Source organism: Stegodyphus dumicola, chromosome 1, assembly GCF_044657685.1.
Source record: "Stegodyphus dumicola isolate Sdum_Otavi_A_Nest chromosome 1, ASM4465768v1".
Taxonomy (NCBI): Eukaryota; Metazoa; Arthropoda; class Arachnida; order Araneae; family Eresidae; genus Stegodyphus; species Stegodyphus dumicola.
This window is the reverse complement of record NC_140768.1, coordinates 266,809,621-266,831,176: the sequence shown is the minus strand read 5'-3', so window position 1 is coordinate 266,831,176 and position 21,556 is coordinate 266,809,621. Positions and strand designations below refer to the sequence as shown.

Below are 21,556 nucleotides of genomic sequence, written 5' to 3'. Positions count from 1 at the left end.
CCATGAAAAAGTAAAATCGCTAAATCGACACAAAGTTTTATTATGATTTGTAGGAATGCTGTTGAAAATAAAAACTTTTCTCCCCTCTAAAGAGAATTATGATAAAAAATTGAATGACATGAAATGATTCGCTAACATAGCATTTTTAACCGATTTCACTTCAAAACTCAGCAACCTAATTACTTCGTTTCAAAGAAAAGGTAATCAATTTGTAGAAGAACAACTTACTTGAGAAAGATTATCAGTATTTTCCATTATTTACCCTCGTTCTATATTCGGAATTTATTCTAGAGTATGACCCATCTAGGCTTGTTTAAAAGCTCAGAACGTACGTAGCTCAGACTTTAAAAGAAGATTCCAAGTCATGTGTTCTCTGTAGCCCATTTTATTGTTCCTAAAAAATCCTTTCTTGGAATTAGACATAACAAAAGTGACTTTTAATGGAAAAATTTTGTTTTATTAACAAACTGGTGAATTAGAGATTATTACTATTCGTACTGATGTAACTCTCAAGAGCACAGAAAATAATTATGATGATGGGCCAATTGACAAAGTTTAAATTGCGTTTTTCATGTCTCGAAAGCGCAACTTAGGATATATATTAGATTTATCTATAGCATTGTTCTAACATAGGTATTTTGACACAAAATCGGACTTTTTCTGAAATAATTTACCAATTATTTTCCATATTTCGATTCTACGACTCAAATTATGCCTTGATATTAGATTTTGTAAAATTTGGTGCGCAATTTACGGAGAAATTCAAACATTTATCATGGCACAATTTTTTCAGTTTGAGTGAAGAGTAATTCACTTGGCGAACTTCTTAATATATGGCAACCCATTTTCCTTTCCCTTCCATTATGCCGGAGCAGAAAAAAAAGGGACTTCATCGTTTCTACATTTTTACCTTACGCATGAGCGAGAAAAAAGTCACTTTGTTTCTACTTCCAAATAGTTATAGCAAAATGTCTAAACCCCATTTGATGTTTTATCTTTTTCAATAAATATGCGAAATTTCAAAACGTGAAAATATGTAAATTCGTGTATATCTTAAGAAATTTTGAATAAAAAACTCTAATTTTTTGCAGGTATGCTTAGAAATACACCTTTTTTAAGATGATGGTAAAAAGTTTATAAGTTATAAATCAAAATGATTTCGAAAATTTATAAAAATTATTTAAAAATAAATCATAAAAAATGGGGGCATTTTATTTGGAATGAACCTAAATTTCGAAATGTAAAAGGAAGAATAAAAAAGATTTAATAAAAAAGAGATATTAATAAATTTATAACAAATCCAATTAACATTGAAGAGCTAAAATTTTGAGAGCTAATTTTTGATTTTTACAAAACTTGGCAGTCAGGCATAATTTAAGTCGTAGAACCGAAATATGGAAAATAATTGGCATGTTATTTCAGAAAAAGTCCGATTTTGTGTCAAAATACCTATGTTAGGACAGTGCTATATATAAATCTAATCTATATCCTAAATTGCGCTTTCGAGACATGAAAAACGCAATTTGAATTTCGTCATTCGGCTCAGTAGAACGGTAGATATAGAACTGTCCCACTTTTTTTTTTAAATTATTTATTTATTTATTTATTTATTTGCGCAGTGTACATTTCTTGGTTTTTTTAATTTGAAATCAAATTTATTTGAACCTGCGCTAAATCTGCGATTTCTAAGTGGATTTTCTTAGTTTTTGTGGGCTCATATTAATTATTTAGAAATGCAAAATCCTTCAGTGAAATCATATATTTTCATTAAATTGTTATTTTCCAAATATGAAAACCGGGAAGGGGAAATTCAAAAGAAACCCTTAAGGCAAAAGCAGTTAGGCATTTCTGCCTTACAGTATGAGGTCAGCTTTAACACACATAACCGGCGACATTCAGAACATAGCGATACTATTTAAAAAGCTATGAGAAAACAGGAAAAAATTCAATTACAAACTTGTAGAATATTGTTGATTTAATATGAAAGTCATATTGTGCATAGAGGTGCAATCAAAAATCTCTCTTCTGACGGTCTAAATTGTCGGAAACCTATAGGCAAAAATTTGTTGCAACGTTTGAAAAATAAGGACGCAAAAACGAGAATAAAAATTTCATTTGCGCGTAAGCTGTATGTATTATGTCAATGCAGTTTTATGTCATAAAAATAAAACAAAATATGTGAATGAGTGAATGAGAGTACAGTGCTTGCAAGTTAGTGTCGAACGTGTTTAATTTATTATTGGCTATATTTTACATTTGCATTCAAGAAAGTATGAATGCGAAATATTCTTGAGTGCAATTTCATTAACATGGAAGGTAGTTCTGCAAGCATCAGCGATACGACGAATATAAATCAGCAGACTGTAGTAAATGAAATTTTGTCAAGAAGTCGTGTTTTCGAGTGGCATAAAACGTTTCGTGAAGGCAGAGATTCAGTACAAGACGATTCCAGAGCTGGTCGCCATACCAATGCAAACGTGGAGCGTGTAAGGCAGTTATCGGAAGAAGAGAGTCGTGCAACTGTGCGTATGATATCAGAAGAACTGTATTTGAATCGTGATGTGTTTCATAAGATTTTATGCGAATATTTAGGGAAACGGAAACTTAATGCAAGAATCGTCCCTCACTCATTAACAGATGAACAGAAAGAGGAAAGACGAAGAATCTCTGTTAACTATTGGATAGAGCCAGACACTATCCCACATTTGTATCAAAGATTACTGTGATTTCTTCTTGTTTCTGTGAGTGAAAAGGTGACTGAAAAGAAAGCTTCACCAAGATTATTGCAGACATCCAACAGACTATGATAAATGAGCTTGCAAGCATCGCAGTTGAAGATTTCCCTGCTTGCTTCGAAGACCTCCAGAAACGTTGGCAGTTGTGTATAGATAGCCAAGGGAGACTACTTTGATATAACAGCTAAGGATCATTACTTGGTAAATGCAATTTACTATTTTTTATGCCCTTTGTCCTGGAAGTTTTCTGACAAAGGATATATTTATTGCATCTACATGAACGATATGCCTTGTCATAGTGATTGTCGTCAGCTTAATAACTGACTATTTTCCCGTATCATTCATAGCGTTGAAGTAGAATTGTTGAGTTTTGAATTGGCCTGTCGGAAGCACTGAAAAAAGTCTTATTCTGTATACGCCCCAGTTCTCTTTTTGTAACAAATAATACATTAATAACTCATAGTTATACCTGAATCTTTTCATTAGTTATTTAAAGACCAGCAGGATATCCTATTCAGCTTGTGTATAACATGATTTTGTGTTTTTTTTATATAACCTGTTGCTATATATATACCATTTACTATATATATGTAAAATACTATTTATTTAAACAAATGAGATTTTTTTTAAATTGAACTTATCTTTTTTGATTTTCTTTTATATGGAAATCACAAATAGCCTTTATCTTTTCTCTAAAAGGTTTTTTTTTTATTTACATATTCTTTATAATAAGAGTTTGCATTGTTAGGTTTCATTGATGAGCGCGTATTCCATTAGAACAGGGTTGCAAATCTGCTATTCTGAATCAAATGATTCAGAGCAAACCGCTATTCAGAGGTTATTTATCAACAAGAGATTCTAAAATAAAAGGCGCTTTTTAACTGTATGGATTATCACATTGTTTAATATCCTCTGGAAATAGCCTGAAGTCGCATATTTCTAATAAAAGGTTTTTAGTAGTACACAATTCATCTAAACATACAATTTATATTTAAATGAAAACAAAGCCAAATGCTTTGTTCGTTAAAAGGTGGACGCAGATTGGAAACGGAAGCAAAATATAAAAGGGTGATGTATTACTCCTTGAATACCCTGCGTTTTGCTTTATTATTAGATGTTATCAACATTATTTATTACAAATGGTAACGTAGAATTAAAAAGGAAACTTACTCATCTGTGAATATTTCACAGCCTGTTGCTTCTGGCTGACTTCCTTCGGACCAAGTAACGACTAATAAAGTCTTATTTTCTTCTCCTGACGGCCGTTGGAGAAAGAACATCTTTTCTCGGAAAGCGCTTTTGCAAGACACCATCACAATCAAAGAGGAAACTAACAGACATCTAACAATGTGCTCCATGACTAACTGGACAAAGAATAGTCTGAAAGAACATTCATTTGAATTAAAATGTATAATCAAAGATGAAATCGATTTTTAGCTTACATAAACTTTTGTAGATTGCTAAGTCTTTCTCAACATTTATTTGTTTGTATGCGTTGTAGAGACATTAGGTTATTTCGAAGGAGGAGTCATGAAAAATGAGCAATGCCCTCGCCGGGACTCGAACCACGGACCTCTAGGATACGCGCCGAGCGTGTTGATCACTACACCACGAAGGCATGCTAAGAAGGCGGAAGAAATACCTCATATACTCCCCCTTTTAAAGAGAACTAGGAATTAGGGGACCCAATCGCCAAGTCCTGATGATGAAGAATCATCATTCACCACCTTTTTTAGCTTGGGCGCCACTGTAGAGTCATTAGTTTATTCTGAAGGAGGAGATGTTGGACAATGAGCAATGCCCTCGCCGGGACCCGAACTACGGACCTCTCGAATACGCGCTGAGCGTGTTGACCACTACACTACGAAGACATGCTAACAAGGAGGGAAAAATACCTTATAGTGTTAACTAAGCACACATATTTTTCTGCTGTGATATATTTTATATAAACAGTAACTGATAAATAAATAGCAATTGAGAAAAAACTTGCATCTTCACATTTACCATTTAAAGTAGTGTGTATGAAAATATACTTGTATCGAATAGAATAGTATTCGTATTAAAAGACAATGTATCTTTTATTTATAATATAAATTTTAAATTTTGAGAAAGAATTTGAAGTAATTTTAGAAGAAATATATTTATAGTTATAATAAATGTGATAATATTATCTAATTTTAAGGAAAATATAATAACTTATTGTAAGGAAAATCATATTTCTATTCATTCTGGGGGGAAACGGAATTTGACCTGTCGATTAACTATGATTATTTCAACTAATTAATGTGTAAGCAGAATTTGTTAAAAACTTAAGTTATTTAACTATCAGGATGCCTTCAATAAATATGTCACAACATTGAAAAAAAAAATGAAATAAGCGCGTACGTTGCATACAATCACATTTGAATTTCTAAAAGTGGATGCCATTGTACGACACATCAAAGCTAGTTTCCTTCCATAAAAACATCATAAATTTGAAAAGCTTAGAAAATTTTCATGGTTTTTTCTAATTGTTTTCTATCTAGGCTATTCAATGCTGAATCATTGCCTGCTGTAGGCAATCATTTAGTTTTGCGTTTTTTTTTTTTTTTTTTTTTTTTTTTTTTTTTTTTATTTAAACTAATGGAAATAATTTACAATTAACGATTGACTGATCAAGTACTAAAAACAAATGAAAACAAATTCCTCTCGACTATGTAAAAATATAAGATTGCAATCCATAGTCATCATTAAATTGGAAAATGTTAACAATAGAATCGGAAGAAGATACTTACATTTCCAAAATATTTTGATAAGCTAAATCTTCAGCCACACGATTAATTGAAGGTATTTTTGGCACTCATTAATCATCGGAGTGTAATATTTTAAATAATAATCCCTTGAAAAGTTCTATTTAAAACATTAAACTGGAGGTGATTGATAGTTTTTAATTTTTTCGTGTACAAATGTAATTATTCTAATATTAATTTTCCTTTAAAAATACTCTTCAGCTTTTACATTTCAATACCAATTAACAGTAATCTAAATTAATACCCTATACGGTATTTCTTTCGCCTTCTTAGCATGCCTTCGTAGTGTAGTGGTCAGCACGCTGGTCGCGTACTCCAGAGGTCCGTGGTGATTTCCGGCGAGGGCGCTGCTCATTTTTATCTCTCTTGCTTCCAGTTAACCTAATGTATCTAGAATCGCGCCCGAAGTAAAACGGTGGTGGATGATGATTATCCACACCACAGAATTCGTCGATTGGGTTCTCTAAAAAACCCCAGTTGCCCTTTAAAAGGGGGAGTATATAAGGTATTTCTCCCGCCTTCTTAGCATGCCTTTGTAATGTAGTGATCAGCACGTTTGCTATTTTTCATCTTTCCTGCTTCCAATTAACCTAATGTCTCTATAACCGTAAGCAATTTTCCCTAGAATAGGATAATCTTTTTAATAAAAGTTATCTTATTATAATAATTTCTTTCCGATATTAAAATAGATAGGTACGATATATCATTATGTTGCCTTGTAAGGACTCTCAAAACATTTTCAGGCGAAATGCTGAGTATTCTCTGTGTTTACAGAGGTCTAATATTGGAATTTTTCATTCAGCTCAATTGAACCGCCAAATAATAACTTGAGGCAATGATGAGTAACATCAATTTTAATTTTACTTTTTAATTTATGCTTCCGTTATATGCTGTTATTAGTTAAATTCTAAAAATTTTAACTATAGGTTTTTTATTAAAACAACAGATAATCATCGAGAATTTTAAAACAATTATTACTAATAATAAAAGATGGCTTTAGATTATAAAGAATAACTATCTCTATAGCATGAGAAATTTCGCTTCGACTAGAGAAGCTTCGTTTGTGAATGCTATGTTGGTGTAATTTAATGAGCAATGTTTGTGGCATGATGTAATTTAGAGGTAATTTATGTTTGAAGGAGATAGCACTATACTGCAGTTTTTACAAAGAAGCAATAAAACCGACTTTTTGAGAGGAATACATTGAGTTAGGCCAGAAGAGATTTTATCAGATAAGGAATTTTTATAACACTTTCACACACTACTGTGAAATTTTTTATTGCAAAGAGAAATGAAACTTTCTTTTTCTTGTTAGATTTGCCACCTTGCTACCTTATTTATGTTTCTTAAAGTGAAACCTTACATTAAAAGGCACAATACTGACAGTATTTCAAAAATTCAGAAAGAATGTAACAAGATAATTAAAGAGAATTCCAATCATTTGGCTTCTGTAAAAGATGTTCACAAGTTCTAAGCATATAAAAGAATAAGATCAGAGTTAGAAGGAAAACTTGTAGGAGGCCTAAGCAATAATAAAATCAGTTTCAATCAAATGCGAAATTTTTATGAACTCAGACCTAAAACTTCGTAGGTGCATTGTGCATATTTATGCAAGGTGTACCAAAAGCCACAAGCTTTTTTGATGCTCATTAGAACCACACTGAAGGATTCCTGCTTTGTAATGTTTCGCATATTTTATATATATCTCACCTTTTGGTTTTACCTGGTTATTAGTGAAATATTGAAAAAAAATTTGAATTTCTATTGCATACCCTTTTTTAATAACGAAGTGTAGTTTACTATTGACTGATGTTTAATTCATGAAGAAATATTTAGGAAAAAAATTGTGACGTCTCTAATTAGGTCAAAATCACCTGCCTCGATGGTCTCCAGCGAAATATTAAGAATCAAAACTAAGAAAAATATCTCGAGAATTCAGTGTAACAACATTCATTTGATAACTCATGTTTCAATTTCAATACCGTCCAATAAAAATAGTTGTGATAAATTTAAATAATATTCTAATAAAGGTTTCCGCAATTAAATTCTACTAGTGGGCAAGCCCGCCAGATGAGCAGGCTACGGCCAAAGCAATATTCTTCACTTCTATGTACTGAATGATCTTCAGTTCTATGTACTGAAAATAAAATTAACTAATGTACTCTATACAAAGTTTCTAGCCTACGACCAAAGCAAAATTTATGAGTTCTATGCACATCTGAAAAGAAAGTGCATAAAATCATTTCAATATGAATGAAATCATTTTGTTCTTACCAAGCAACAACCAATTTGTAAAATGGTTTTTTGTTGCCAAACCAGAAAACAAAAACTTTGGATTCTTGAAGTTAATACGTATACATATGACGTCATTTCAGTTTACTGTGATATAAAAATTTTTCTCAACATTAATAAGCGAATTAACATGGCAATAACATACCGTGTCAGTTATCTTGATCTGAAACAAAAAAGTTGCCAACAGCGGCTATTTATTTAAAATGATGACATTAACAAAATGTTTCGATATACAATGACGTCATATGAAATCGCGAGCTTTTTCTCAAAGTCAGAACATGACCTTATAAGGTATTTCTCCCGACTTTCTAACGTGCCTTCGTAGTGTAGTGGTTTTGCACGCTGGGCCGGTATTCCAGAGGTCTGTGGTTCGATTCCCGGCGAAGGCGTTGCTAATTTTTCATCTTGCCTGCTTCTAAAGAATACTTAATGTCTCTACAGTGGCGCCCGAACTGAAAGGGTGTTGAATGATGATTCTCCTCAACCAGGATTTGGTGGTTGGGTCCCCTAAAAACCCCAGTCGCCCTTTAAAAGGAGGAATATATAAGTTATTTCTCCCGCCTTCCTAGCGTGCCTTCGTGGTGCACGCTGGGCCGGTATTCCAGAGGTCCGTGGATCGATTCCCGGCGAAGGCGTTGCTAATTTTTCATCTTGCCTACTTCCAAAAAAATATCTAATGTCTCTACAATTTTATATAAAAATAATATATTCAATGTTTGGCAATGCTATTATTTTATTTTATTTTTTCTAAAATTAAAAATTTTTTATTCACAAACTGTATGATTTGAAAGCGAGCAGTGGCAGCACCTTTCGACCTAAAGCAGATTTTTATATCCAGCGGGCGAGACTATTGCCCCTCGGAAAAATGAGGGCGAAAAATAGCATTTTCTGAGCTTTTATTTAATACCTCGACTGGTTAAAGTTTTATGAAGAATGGTCGAAATAGCTTCCCACGAATTTTTGGAATGCGGGGTACTTCTCTGGAAACTCAACACCCCACCGTTCCGGAGGAAATAAAGCCACAAGCAATGAAACAGACGAGAAAAGATTTTAATAGTACAGATATATAAAGCAATTCCTATAACTAATAAATGTTCTAAATACTTTAACTTAAACACTGTTCTTTTGTTAAAGCCACGTGTTAATATGCAAAAAAATAACGCCATAAATTTCTGAATAAAAATTGATATTACTGTCTACTGATTTCAGCAGAAAATATAATAAGCGATGATTTTTAAAAAACATTTTTTGTTAAACTTGTAGAGTTGATAGGCAATACGTATTTTTTGGAAGCGGGAATCATGAAAAATGAGCAATGCCTTCGCTGGTAATCGAAACACGGACCTCTAGAATACGCGCCCAGCATGCAGACCACCCTACCACAAAGGAATGCTAGGAAGGCGGGAGAAATACCTTATATACTCCTCTTTTGAAGGGCGACTGGGGTTATATGGGACCCAATCGTGAAATCCTGGGTATGGAGAATCCTCCTCCTCCACCCTTTTAGTTCGGGCGTCACCGTAGAGACATTAGTATTTTTGGAACGGGAAGAAATGAAAAATGAGCAATGCCATCGCCGAGAATCGAACCACGGTGGTTTGGAATACGCGCCCAGCGTGCAGACTACCACACTACGAAGGCATGCTAGGAAGGTGGAAGAAATACCTTACCCCTCATTAAAAATATCATTTTACAAATATGATTTTAGTCAAAACGTTTTCAAAATTGAAAGATACTGTTCTTAATATTGTACGCCAACCTGAAAATTAATGATTAGCAAAGTGCTGCTCATATTTTCCGTACATTCAATTTCTGCATTATATCCTCTTTTATTGATCAAATTCTTATGAAGTAATTTTCTAAACATTTTGTACTGGACCTTATTCTTTGAAAAATTAGTGGACATATTGTTAGCGAGAAAAAAATTTAAAGATTTCCATTAAGAGACATAATTATTGTGCTCAGCAATGAATATATATCGCAAATCATTAATTTCTCTTGACTATTTTTTCCATTTTTCATTTTGTTCAAGCTGTACAAAATACATTTTGATAAAATATTTCTCTGATTTCTCTTTCCACATTAAAAATGAAAAGAAAAGTTATTAATCATTGCTCGAAGAGCTTAATACCAATATTCACTTTACAAAAGTATTTATTCACTTTGTCTCATATATTTATTTGGTTACAGCCGAAAACATTGCGGCAAAAACATTGCGGACGGAAACGTCGCGGAGAAATCAAACGCAAGGAGAAAACGTCGGAGTACAGAACATCGTGGGAGAAAATAAAGCAGAGAGAAAACATCGCAGTTCTAAAACATCGGGGTGCAAAATATCGTTGTCGAAAATGAAGAGGTTTAAAAACATCGTCGTCGAAAATATCGTGGTAAAAAATAAAGTACATAAAAATCATCGCATAACATCGCAGAGATACGTTTCTCAGGCTTTAATAATTGTAAATGGATAGTCGCATAATAATTTGTGAGCGAAAGATAGAAAGAAGGATAATTTTCACTTTCATATTTTTTACTAACTAATAAACTTTTAAAAAACAGAACAAGAAGTTTAAAAAAAAATCTGCAGGTTTCAGATTTTAAATTACGTCCAAAGGGGCTTTTTCTAACGTTTTGTGTGTTAACTTTATTTATTAAATATCATGTTCTTTGCACTTAAACCGTAAAATTCAGTTCAATAGCAATGTCGCAAAATAATTTAAAAATGAGCAAATCTCCGATACACAGTTCCGCTAAAAAAAAGTTTTTCCCCCCGTAGAGTGTTGCCACTGCTCACTTTGAAAGCCTTGAGTTTGTTAATCAAAAATTCGTTAAAGTTTTACAAAATGTAAAAACGATAATAAAACAAATTCCAAATTTCAAATTTGGTCTTCCACATGCCCATATTCGTAGGAGGATACGTCATTCAAAATTCGATGGCTCTATGTACCGTCGTTTTATCATAATGCGAGAAATACACATACATTTATGCAGATTTTTCATTATTTAATTTCTTCAAATGTAATGCAAGACTCTAATATTTGGTGGCAAAAGTTTGAAAAGTGAAACTGACATTTCTAGTGATTCAATGCAAAATTGCAAAATGAAAACAATAGTCCTTCAGGGACAAAGCCCCTTTAGACTAACAAGAAATAATTTTCACTATAAGAGTATCAAATTAACAAAAGAGAAGAAAATAATCTCATAACTAACTTAGCAATTTTTTTATAGATAAGGTCATGCAGTTACTTATCTTTCTTTTTTTATTCTTTTTCATATTATACTTTTCATGAAAAATTACCAGTAAAACTTTATAAAAAAATAATTTATTAATGACCTTTGTTAGTTAATGTTGTCAATTTAAAATTCTATTAAGTGCTATAAGTTGCATAAATTTTCTGTGCTTAAGTTTCCATTTTACATTTTCAGCAAATATTGTTAATAAAAAATATGAAAGTAAAAATTATCCTTCTTTCCATCTTGGGCTCGTAAATGATTATGCGAGTATCCTTTGCAATTATTAAAGCCTGAAAAACGCATGTCTACGATGTTATCGTCCTGCAATCATTTGTAGGTACTTTATTTTTTACCACGATACGTTCGACGACGATGTTTTTACACTGCGAAGTTTTCGAACCACTTTATTTTCGACGACGATATTTTGTACCACGATATTTTAGAACTGCGATGTTTTCTCGTTGCTTTATTTTCTCCCACGATGTTTTCGCCTTGCGTTGTTTCCTCCGCGACGTTTTCGGCGAACACCATTTACTTGTTATGCTATTTTCTGTTTTGCTTAATTAGATGGCATTAAACGTCTACTACGGTTCTGTGCGCTTCTTAATTTGATTGTTCGTCTATTCTATCATTAAATCTCCAAAGTTTAATTATGAAATTACAAAGGACAATTTTTTCTGGTCTAAATTAAACAATATTTTAAATGTCGTTTTTCGTGTCTTTCTTTCACATGCATCACGGAAACTGCCAGTACATACTATGTAACATGCAGATTATATTTCCAAAAGTCCGAACAAATTTTGTTTTAGTGATGAGAATAAGATAAATAATAGAATTGTTACAATTTTACATGAAAACAAAGAAGCAAGTATAATAAGCATGTACGAACACGAAGCAAGAGTTCTGTTCTTTGATTTTAACTTTGATTTGAGAATCGATCAAAGCTGTGCAGTTCAAACAACATATCAAAAGATTTTGATTTAAAGTTTTTTTTTTCTTCCAGTCCAAAACTGCTTTGTCTCTGAAGGACTATTCGATTTTGTGTCAAATCACTCTGAATGTCTCTATGACTTTTCAACTGTTGCCACAAAATATGATCTCTTTGTATTATATTTGAAGTAATTTAATAATGATGAACCTGCATAAATGAATGTATGTTTCTCGCATTGTGATAAAACAACGGTACCTAGAGCCATCAAACTTTGAATAAAGTAATTCTTCTGCGAATATGGGCATCTGGAAGCCCAAATTTGCAATTTGTTTTATTATCGATTTCCTATTTTGTAAAACTTTAAGGAATTTTTGATTAAAAAACTCAAGGATTTCAAAGCGAACAATGGCAACGTTGTACAGAAAGGAAAAAAAGCATTTTTATCTCCGGCGCGTGAGACTGCGAATCGGAAATTTTAAAGATATGCACATTTAAAAAATATTTTGCGATATTGCTGTTGAACTGAATTTTATGGTTTAAGTGCGAAGAACATGATATTTAATAAATAAAGGTAACATACAAGATGTTAAAAAAACGCCCCTTTGGACGTAATTTAAAATCTGAAACTTTTCTAATTTTTAATTATGTATTTTTTTTCTTCAGTTCTGCAGTTCCGCGGGATTCGGAATCCGTCGAAAACTGAAGATGTCGATGATTACGTGCAAAAGTGTTTATGGAGGACATTATTGTTGTTCCTTTTTCTGTTCGTATATTCATAACTGAAATTTCAGAAATGCATAAACTGATATTACGACTAAACCAGCAACAATGACAGAAATTTTACATCATATGAGTATCCTGGAATCATGCTAAAAGAAAGCTAGTTCTACAGACACTAAATGGGAATTGCGATTATTTTATTACTGGTACGAAGGTACAATGAATTAAAAGGTTTCATTCGTGTGAAAGTCCAGTGGAATCCAAGAGATTTTTCTTCTGTGTTATGTCAGATGAAGAATGTTAGAATAGTATTGTTGCGTGAGTAGGGACTCTAGTAAATTGAATGCACACAGGTCCTATGATAGGTTAATGAAATTTATTTTATTAAAAGAAACATTTCAGACTTCTGAAATTTTCCACATTTTCTACAAATGTACCATAAATTACAATCAGTAGTTACACTTCAAACTACTAGGAACGTTAAACACAACGCAATGCAAAGCGCATCTAAAGAGGAAGCTAACCCGGACATATCTCAGTACTCCAAACTCAAACTCAAGCTGAACTAAGAATTCAGAGCAAGTACTCCCTCCGGTCTTATACAGTTCCTATTTATTTATTATTAGATATTTCTAGTGCTTTTTAGCTTCTTGAAATTACTGAAATATATATGAGGCTTGAACAGGGTTGCAGTTACACACGAAAATAATTATGGTTATTCAATTACAATATTTATGAAGGTGATAAAAGAACAGGACTAAAATGTCGCCAAATGATTGCCGAGTTTGGCGATTTCTCACAAAACTTGGCGACAAAAATTAGTTTTCAGAACCGTTGCCAGCTTGGCGATGTCTCGCCAAATTGGCAAAATGATTACTTACTCAGTGTTAAATAAACTTGCCCTTGTGTTCTTATTTTTCCGGCAAAGCTTCAACTCTCTAGATTTTCATGTTATATAATACAGAAGGATATTTTAACCCACATATAACTGCACTAAAGTATCTATGTACAAAATTCGTAACAATATTTTTAAAAATCGGGAGGAAATTAATAAATATTTTCTCAGATTCGTGTTGTGGTTCATTGAGATGTTTCAACATGTTCAGAACTGTGAATATTATATTAATTGTAATGCACTGAAAAGAAAAGTCCTTAGAAATAGTTTGAAACCCCTGGGCTCACTAAGTACCAGCTGGATAGAATATGAAAATCATATCATTGAATTAAAATTTTGTTTGGCCTTTATTAGCCCTAGGCTGAACAATTAATAGCCCTTCTGGGCTATTAATTTCGTTTTGGCATTTTGAGTCGAAAACTTTAAATGTCCGATTATCGCCCTGTGTTATATTTAATTAAATAATGAAGAATCTGTTTGTTTATCACGCTGTGATTAAACAACGATATTTAGAGCCATCAAATTTTGAATAATGCAATCCTCCACCGAATATGGGCATCTGAAAGCCTTAATTTGGAATTTGTTTTATTATCGATTTCATATTTCGTAACAATTTAACGAATTTTTAATTAACAAACTCAACGATTTCAAAGCGAACAAGGGCAAAACTGTGTGGAAAAAAAATATCTCCTGGTGTATCGCAAATTCTAAAGATATGCTCCTTTTTAAATTATTTTGCAATAATGCTGTTGAATTGAATTCTATGGTTTAAATGTGAAGAATATATATTTAATAAATAAAGGTAACACAGAAAACGTTAAAAAAACGCCCCTTTGAACGTAAGGTAAAAACGGAAAGCTTTCAGATACTTTTAGTCCAAAGGGACTTTGTTTCTGAAGGACTATTGTTTTCGTTTTGCGATTTTGCGTTGGTTCACTATAAATGTCCGTTTCACTTTTCAAACTGTTGCCACCAAATGTTATATTTGTTCTGCATGAGTCCTGCATTATATATGAAGAAATTAAATAATGAAAAATCTCCATAAATGTATGTACAGTGGCTCCCAAAAGTGTTCGTACACTTATGATTTTCATTGAAATAGGTCTCTATCCATTAATTTAAAGTAAACTTTCTGAATTAGATTTTAATAATAAGATCTATAATCTATTTGTAACAAAATTACAGGAAATATTTTTAAAATATAGCGAAACTTTATTTTTAAGAAATTAATAATCAAAAAATGACAAACATTTTATCTCCCAAAAGTCTTCGTATACTAAAATATTTTTGGATAAAATCAAAATTAGAATTACCGTTTGCCGCTTTTTTAAATTTTTGCATTGTGGTTGCATTTAAAAAATCGTTTGCTTTAATTTTTTATTGTTTACTTCATAATATTCTATTTATTATTGAAAAATAGGGCGCAGTTGTAAAGAAATTACAAACGGCATTTAAAAATTGATAATTTTTCCTCATAGTAGTGGTAAATGAATTCGAAATATCGCTAAATTAGTTAATTTATCGTGCAGTATGTGATAAAACGCTTTAAAGAAGAAAATCGGATTGAAAACAAGGTAAGAAAAGGTCGACCGAGAAAGTTAACTAAACCGAATGAGAGATTTATTATTAGAAAATTTGTGAAAAACTCACGTTTGAGTGCTGTAAAAGTTTCTGTAGAATTTAATGGAAAGTTTTCTACTTCAGATTCACCTGAAACTTTTCGACGCGTTCTCAGAGAAGCTGGATTACATGGGCGTTCTACCCGTAAAATTTTTTTGTTAGTGAGAAAAACAGAAAGCTTAGGTTTTCATTCGCCAAATCAATGATAAATACACCTGAAACGTACTGGGATAATGTCCTATTTGCTGACGAAAGCAAATTTAACATTTTTGGTTCCGATGGTCGAATAACTGTACGGAGAAGAAAAAATAAGGAACTTCATTCTAAAAGCTTAGTTGGAATAGTTAAGGATAACGGTGGAGGTGTTCTTGTGTGGGAGTGCATGGCAGCATCAGAACTAGGTAATTTGGTATTTATTGAGGGCATAATGAATCATTCTCTTTATTTAAATATTTTAAGAGACAATTTAAAATTATCAGCCCAAAATTCGGGTATTGGAAACAACTTTATTTTTAATCATGATAACGATCCTAAGCATACGGGTCTCAACGTTCGCCTGTGATGTCTCTATTACAGAGAGGTTTTGAAACCACCACCACAGTCACCAGATTTAAACCACATAGAACACATTTGGAAAGAACTGGAGGGTAGAATACGAACATACGACATCAAAACGAAAAGCCAACTCAAAGCAGTCATGATGGAAGAATGGATGAACATTGATACAGAAATTACAAAAAAACTAGTAAAATCTATTCCCAGAAGTTTAAAAGCTGTTGTGGATGCTAAAGAATATCCTACTAAATATTAATTTAACGAAAAATAAAAATATTTCCTAATATGTTAAGATTTTTTTGAAGTGTACGAAGACTTTTGTGAGATAAAATGTTTGTTATATTTTTATTATTAATTTCTTAAAAATAAAGTTTCACTATATTTAATAGATAATAAATTATATAGATTATAGATCTTATTATTAAAATCCAATTCAGAAAGTTTACTTTTAATTAATGGATAGAGCCCTATTTCAATGAAAATCATAAGTATACGAACACTTTTGGAAGCCACTGTATATTTCTCGCATTCTGGTAAAACAACTGCACATAGATTCATCGAATTTTGAATGACATAATCCTACTGCGAATATGGAAATGTAAAAGACCAAATTTGAAATTTGGTATTTGTTTTATTATCGATTTCATATTTTGTAAAACTTTAACGAATTTTTGATTAACAAACTCAAGGATTTCAAAGCGAGCAATGGCAACATTGTGGAGAAAAAAACATTTTTATCTCCAGCGCGCGAGACTCTTTATCGGAAATTACAAAGATATGTTCAATTTAAAACTATTTTGCGATATTGCTCTTGAACTGAATTTTATCGTTTAAGTGCAAAGAAAGTGAAATTTAATAAATAAAGATAACAGACAAAATGTTAAAATAAACGCCCCTTTGGACGTAATTTAAAATCTGAAACCTTTCAGGTTTATTTATTTATTTTTATTTTTGTGTATTTTCATATTTTTAAAAATGTTTTTTCATAGCTAGTTATTTTATTACTCTTCAGATTTACTGGCTTCAACAAAGCTTGCGTAATACGCGTTGAGAAGCATGAGTAGTTAACTTATATTTTCAAAACCACATTGGAGGAATGAGGATTGCTGATTTGGTACTCGAAATGTATCGAGTTTTTCCTTTAGCAATCAGCAACAAAAATAAAAAAGTGAATTTATTAATTCAGAAATAAATATTTAAAATGCTTAATAGTTGAAAATCTTAAGTAATAATTTACATATATTATAAATAAAACAACTTGACTACAGCTTTTATTCACTTAAAATATCGATTCTAAATTTTCTGTGTTTCAACATTTCTTAAAACAAAGTGAGAATTTCATGAAATCAGTTTTAACACCATGGGTGTGAGGGCTCTATAAATATAAAATTTAAATTTCATATGCTCACAGCATATCAAAAAGTCTACTTAATAAAAGATTCAACATGATGTGATATATTAAACATAAAAAGTTTCATATATTTATACGTAAATTTCCAGAAATATTAGAAAACACCACCTTAAATCATTCTTAGTTCTTGTAACTTTGTGAATTTGAACAGATTTTCATAAAATTTAGAGGAAACCGTAAAATAAAAGTTCACCATTTTGATCATTAACTGTTCCGTATTGGTAACGTAAAGCTATCCATTAAATAGTAGTTTAGTATTACCACGTAGGACCCTTAATTATCAATATTTCCGCAGATTTCGTCCATAAATCTATATTTAACGTATTAAAACATAAAAAATATTTTGATAATCATACTTCTTGTTTTTCTCGCAACATATGCAAAATTAGCGATTGTCTTTACAGGAGCCTCTCTCACAGTGCTGAAATTATTTTCATAAAATTCTGTTTATTATTTTAAGAAATTTTGCTACTGAAAGGGCAAGGTTTATGATCACTACTCAAAATAATAAAATCTGTAGCAATTTTTTTCAAACGGTTGCAGGCTTTAGATAAAATTAAAAACATTTCTGTACATTCTTATGAGTACGTTTTCGCAGAAATATTTTCTAATATAAATTCATACGATCAAGAAACATTTGATTTTGCTGTTAAATTTCGTTCATTTAACATATAGAAAATCTGGAAAAAAATTAATATTTCATAAAATCTTACCTTTCTATTTTGAATGGGAAAAATTGTGCAATAAGTACGTATTGTCGAAAATAGGCTTATTTATATAACAGAATTTCCTTATACAAATGGGGGGGGATGGGCGCTTATTGACACCTCTAAGATTTTGTTATCTATTGTTTTTTCTGCGCATATGTTCTTATCCATGTTACCAATGGCGCTCAAATGGGAGGAAAGGGTATGATAAATAGTGTTTAGTCATTTTTTTTATATTTTGTGATAACTGTATTTCTGGAGAATATCTGACTAGAGTATAAAACAATGTCAAGGAAAGTTTTCTTTTGTTCTTTTGTAAACGTTTTTGTTTTACTCACCAAATGCTTGGTCCAGCTTGCATACGTTTGATAACAGCTGTAAAGATGAAACTATGTTGCAATATACGATACATATTGCAGCCTAATGAATTTAAACAAGGGGAAAAAATTCTTTTTCCTTCTTTTTTATATTATTTCTTGTCGTTATTTGACAATGTCCTCCAAAAATACATTTTATGGCTAAGTAATCTTTTATTTAAATATTTTGGCAACCTTAAACAGAATAATTTGTTTTCGTTTTCTTGTTGTTATCTATATTAGCCTCCTCTGATAATAATATAATTCTAGAAGCTCAGCCATGTAGGCTGGGCTTCTAGAATTCCCTGACAACAGGTGAGAAGACATCTTCATATTTTTGAGGCCTTCCTTTTATTTTATAAAAAAACAAAATTAGCGTTTCGAATACATCTATAGGAGTCATGAAATTTTACTGACGTCAAGTATTATATAATATAAAAACCATATTGAAATTATATCTTTAATTGAAAGTAGACATCACCCTTTTATTTTGGTAGCATATAGAAATAGAACCTTCTTGGAAAGCACAATTTCTCACTAAAAACATGTATAGATGAGAAAAATATGAAATATGCTGTTTTGTTTTTGTTGATGTTGAGAGTATTTGCATAGTGTAAAATGCAGTTGCCTGCCATAAAAGCATACGTGATGTGGCAAAACATAAATTTTAATGCGTACTTTCCAAACGGATAAAAAAGGCATGTCAACCTGTGACATGTGAAGGAAAACATATGATGAATGACAGGTGATTATCTTGACTGGTACGTGGGCGGGTACTTGGCTGCAACCAATCCGTACGATAATTTATATAAATGCTGTCCAGGACACTGTATCAGATTTCTATTCCTATTCTCGTCTTCGACAGTTATATTATATGTCAGGATTCCGTGCATCACATTGCCGCACCATGCTTATAAGAATAACAGCTATTGGTGACGTCGATAACCAGGACGATACATATTTCGGATAAGCACATCGGGAGGACACATAGTCCATATACACTGACTACCAATAAGTATTTGGACACATGTGATAGAAAAGAAAAACTAACTTTATTCAAAATCAATAGTTGGTAGAGCCTCCACGAGAGGTAATCACAGCGTGGACCCTCCGGGGCATACTTTCCACAATTCTTTGTATGACAGCTAGTGGTATTTTCTTCCACTCGGCTTGGAGAAGACATAGAAGTTCCTTCACCAATTTTGCACGGGTAGTGCACCCCTGAATTCGGCGATGCAACTCGTCCCAGAGGTTCTCGATAGGGTTCAGGTCTGGACTCTGGGCAGGCCAGGCCATTCGATGAACTCCATTGGCACCATACCAATCCTTGGTTAACGTCGAAACATGACAACTGGCATTGTCGTCCTGAAAGTAACAGGGGTCCAACCCGTAAAACTGCCACAACGTAGGAAGCACATTGTCATCCAAAATAGTGCAGTAGGCATCGGAGATGAGCTTACCATTAATGGGGACCAAGGGTCCCAGCTCATACCAGAAGAAACACCCCCAGACCATAATTCCACCTCCGCCGAACTTGACTGTTGGCACAATGCATTCTGACAGTAGACGTTCTCCAGGTAGACGCCAGACCCAGACCCTGCCATCCGAACGGTAAAGGGTGAACCTTGATTCGTCACTCCAAAGAACCCGTTTCCACTGATCTACGGTCCAATTTCCATGTGCTTTGCACTACATTAACCGAGCAGCGCGGTTGGACTTTGTGATCAAAGGCTTATGGGCAGCAGCACGACCATGAAAACCAAGCAGATGTGCTTCCTTACGGATGGTATTCATTGAAACAATACTCCCGGATGCCTGTTGAAACTCCTCGCGGATGAGGGCCATCGGTTGGGTGCGGTTCTTCCGAATTTCTCTGGACAGCACTCGTCGGTCTCTATCTCCCAGTTTCGTTGGTCTGCCGACTCGGGGTACATTCCGACAATCACCGCTCACCTTCCACTTCTTAATCACATAGGCCACTGTCGATTTTGGGTACTTCAGATCGCTAGATATGTCCATTAAGGATTGGCCACATTTGTGATACCCAATAATTATACCTTTCTCGAAATCAGAGAGCTCCAAACTGCGAGGCATCTTGCATGCGACTAAAGCCGATGCTGTTTCCTACACGATATATACCGGCGGAGTCCGTGACGTACCTTAGGACTGCAGATATCGTCATTTGCATAGGTGTCCATATACTTATTGGTAGTCAGTGTATTTCTTGACTTCTGTCGCGGGATGGTATACTTTATCTTCTTCAGCATTGCGCAATCGCAAGGAAGAATGCAAATTCCTCAACAAAGCAAACGCATGAAGTATAGCTAAAAGGTGTCACACTTGGTCAAACTGAGTTTTTTAATTAGGAAAACCAGCGAGTTTACGTTAGAAAAATTCTATGTCTTTTCTATGTCTATTCTATGTCTTATTCTATGTCCATTAGTTTAGAAAAACTCCATGCACACATGAAAACTCCATTTAAAAACATGTGTTCTTTAAATGTTATTTTGGAGTGGCGTAAGTAAACTCTATTGAGGATGACTAATATTGATATCTTTCTTCTTCAGTCGCAAAATCAATTTTTTCAAGGGGTTTTCGAGATGTTGTCTTAGAGCAAACAGACCTACAAGAAGTTGTTTCAAATTGCACCAGTTTGTTTATGAGTTCAGATATTTTACTGCTTTGATTTAAAGAAACACTGATTCCCATTAAGTATAATGTTAGAAATGGAAGCAAAACTTACACAATTTTTTTATTTTATAGAATTGTTTTTATTTATTTTATTTTTTTAACATTATGCGACAGTTTGGTTGAGAAATATTATGTTAAATATTATATAATTGGAATATCTAAAGAGGAAAATAAATCTTCCTTGATCTCAAAACATTATTAAAATAGAAAACAAGAAAATATTACCGAAAGGCAGTACAAAACTTATGCAATTTCTCTATGACATCATTTGTTTGGTGATGTCATTGTTGTTAACGAAACAAATATCTCAAGAAGTATGAAGATTTTCAATTACAGTTGCATTTTGATTTTGCATTAATCTCAATATATGCTGTAAACTACTATGAACACTTTTGCGAACGATAAGTATTTTCAGAGATATAATTTCAGTACTTTAGACATTCCGTATATGAAATTGTTTGCATAATAAAAATGAATTTAAATATTATTCATGTAGTATTCTGGTATGTCAAGTTTAACTAAACATTCAAATATACAAAGCAAACAAAATATTTTTCGAAATAAATAAACAGAAAAGTTTTAACTAAATATTCAAATATACAAAGCAAACAAAATATTTTTCG

The 21,556-nt window shown here is 32.5% G+C and overlaps 1 protein-coding gene across 2 annotated transcripts in view; it reads right to left on the bottom strand.

Annotated features, from left to right (window-relative positions):
* Positions 1-21,556, bottom strand: part of LOC118195058 (uncharacterized) — a 77,471-nt gene that overhangs the window by 16,582 nt on the left and 39,333 nt on the right. For both annotated transcript variants that reach the window (XM_035366293.2, XM_085806603.1), the window contains exon 2: positions 3,906-4,115. In XM_035366293.2, coding sequence (XP_035222184.1) covers positions 3,906-4,093 — 188 coding nt within the window. In that variant the 5' untranslated portion in view covers positions 4,094-4,115. The remainder of the gene's footprint in view (positions 1-3,905; positions 4,116-21,556) is intronic.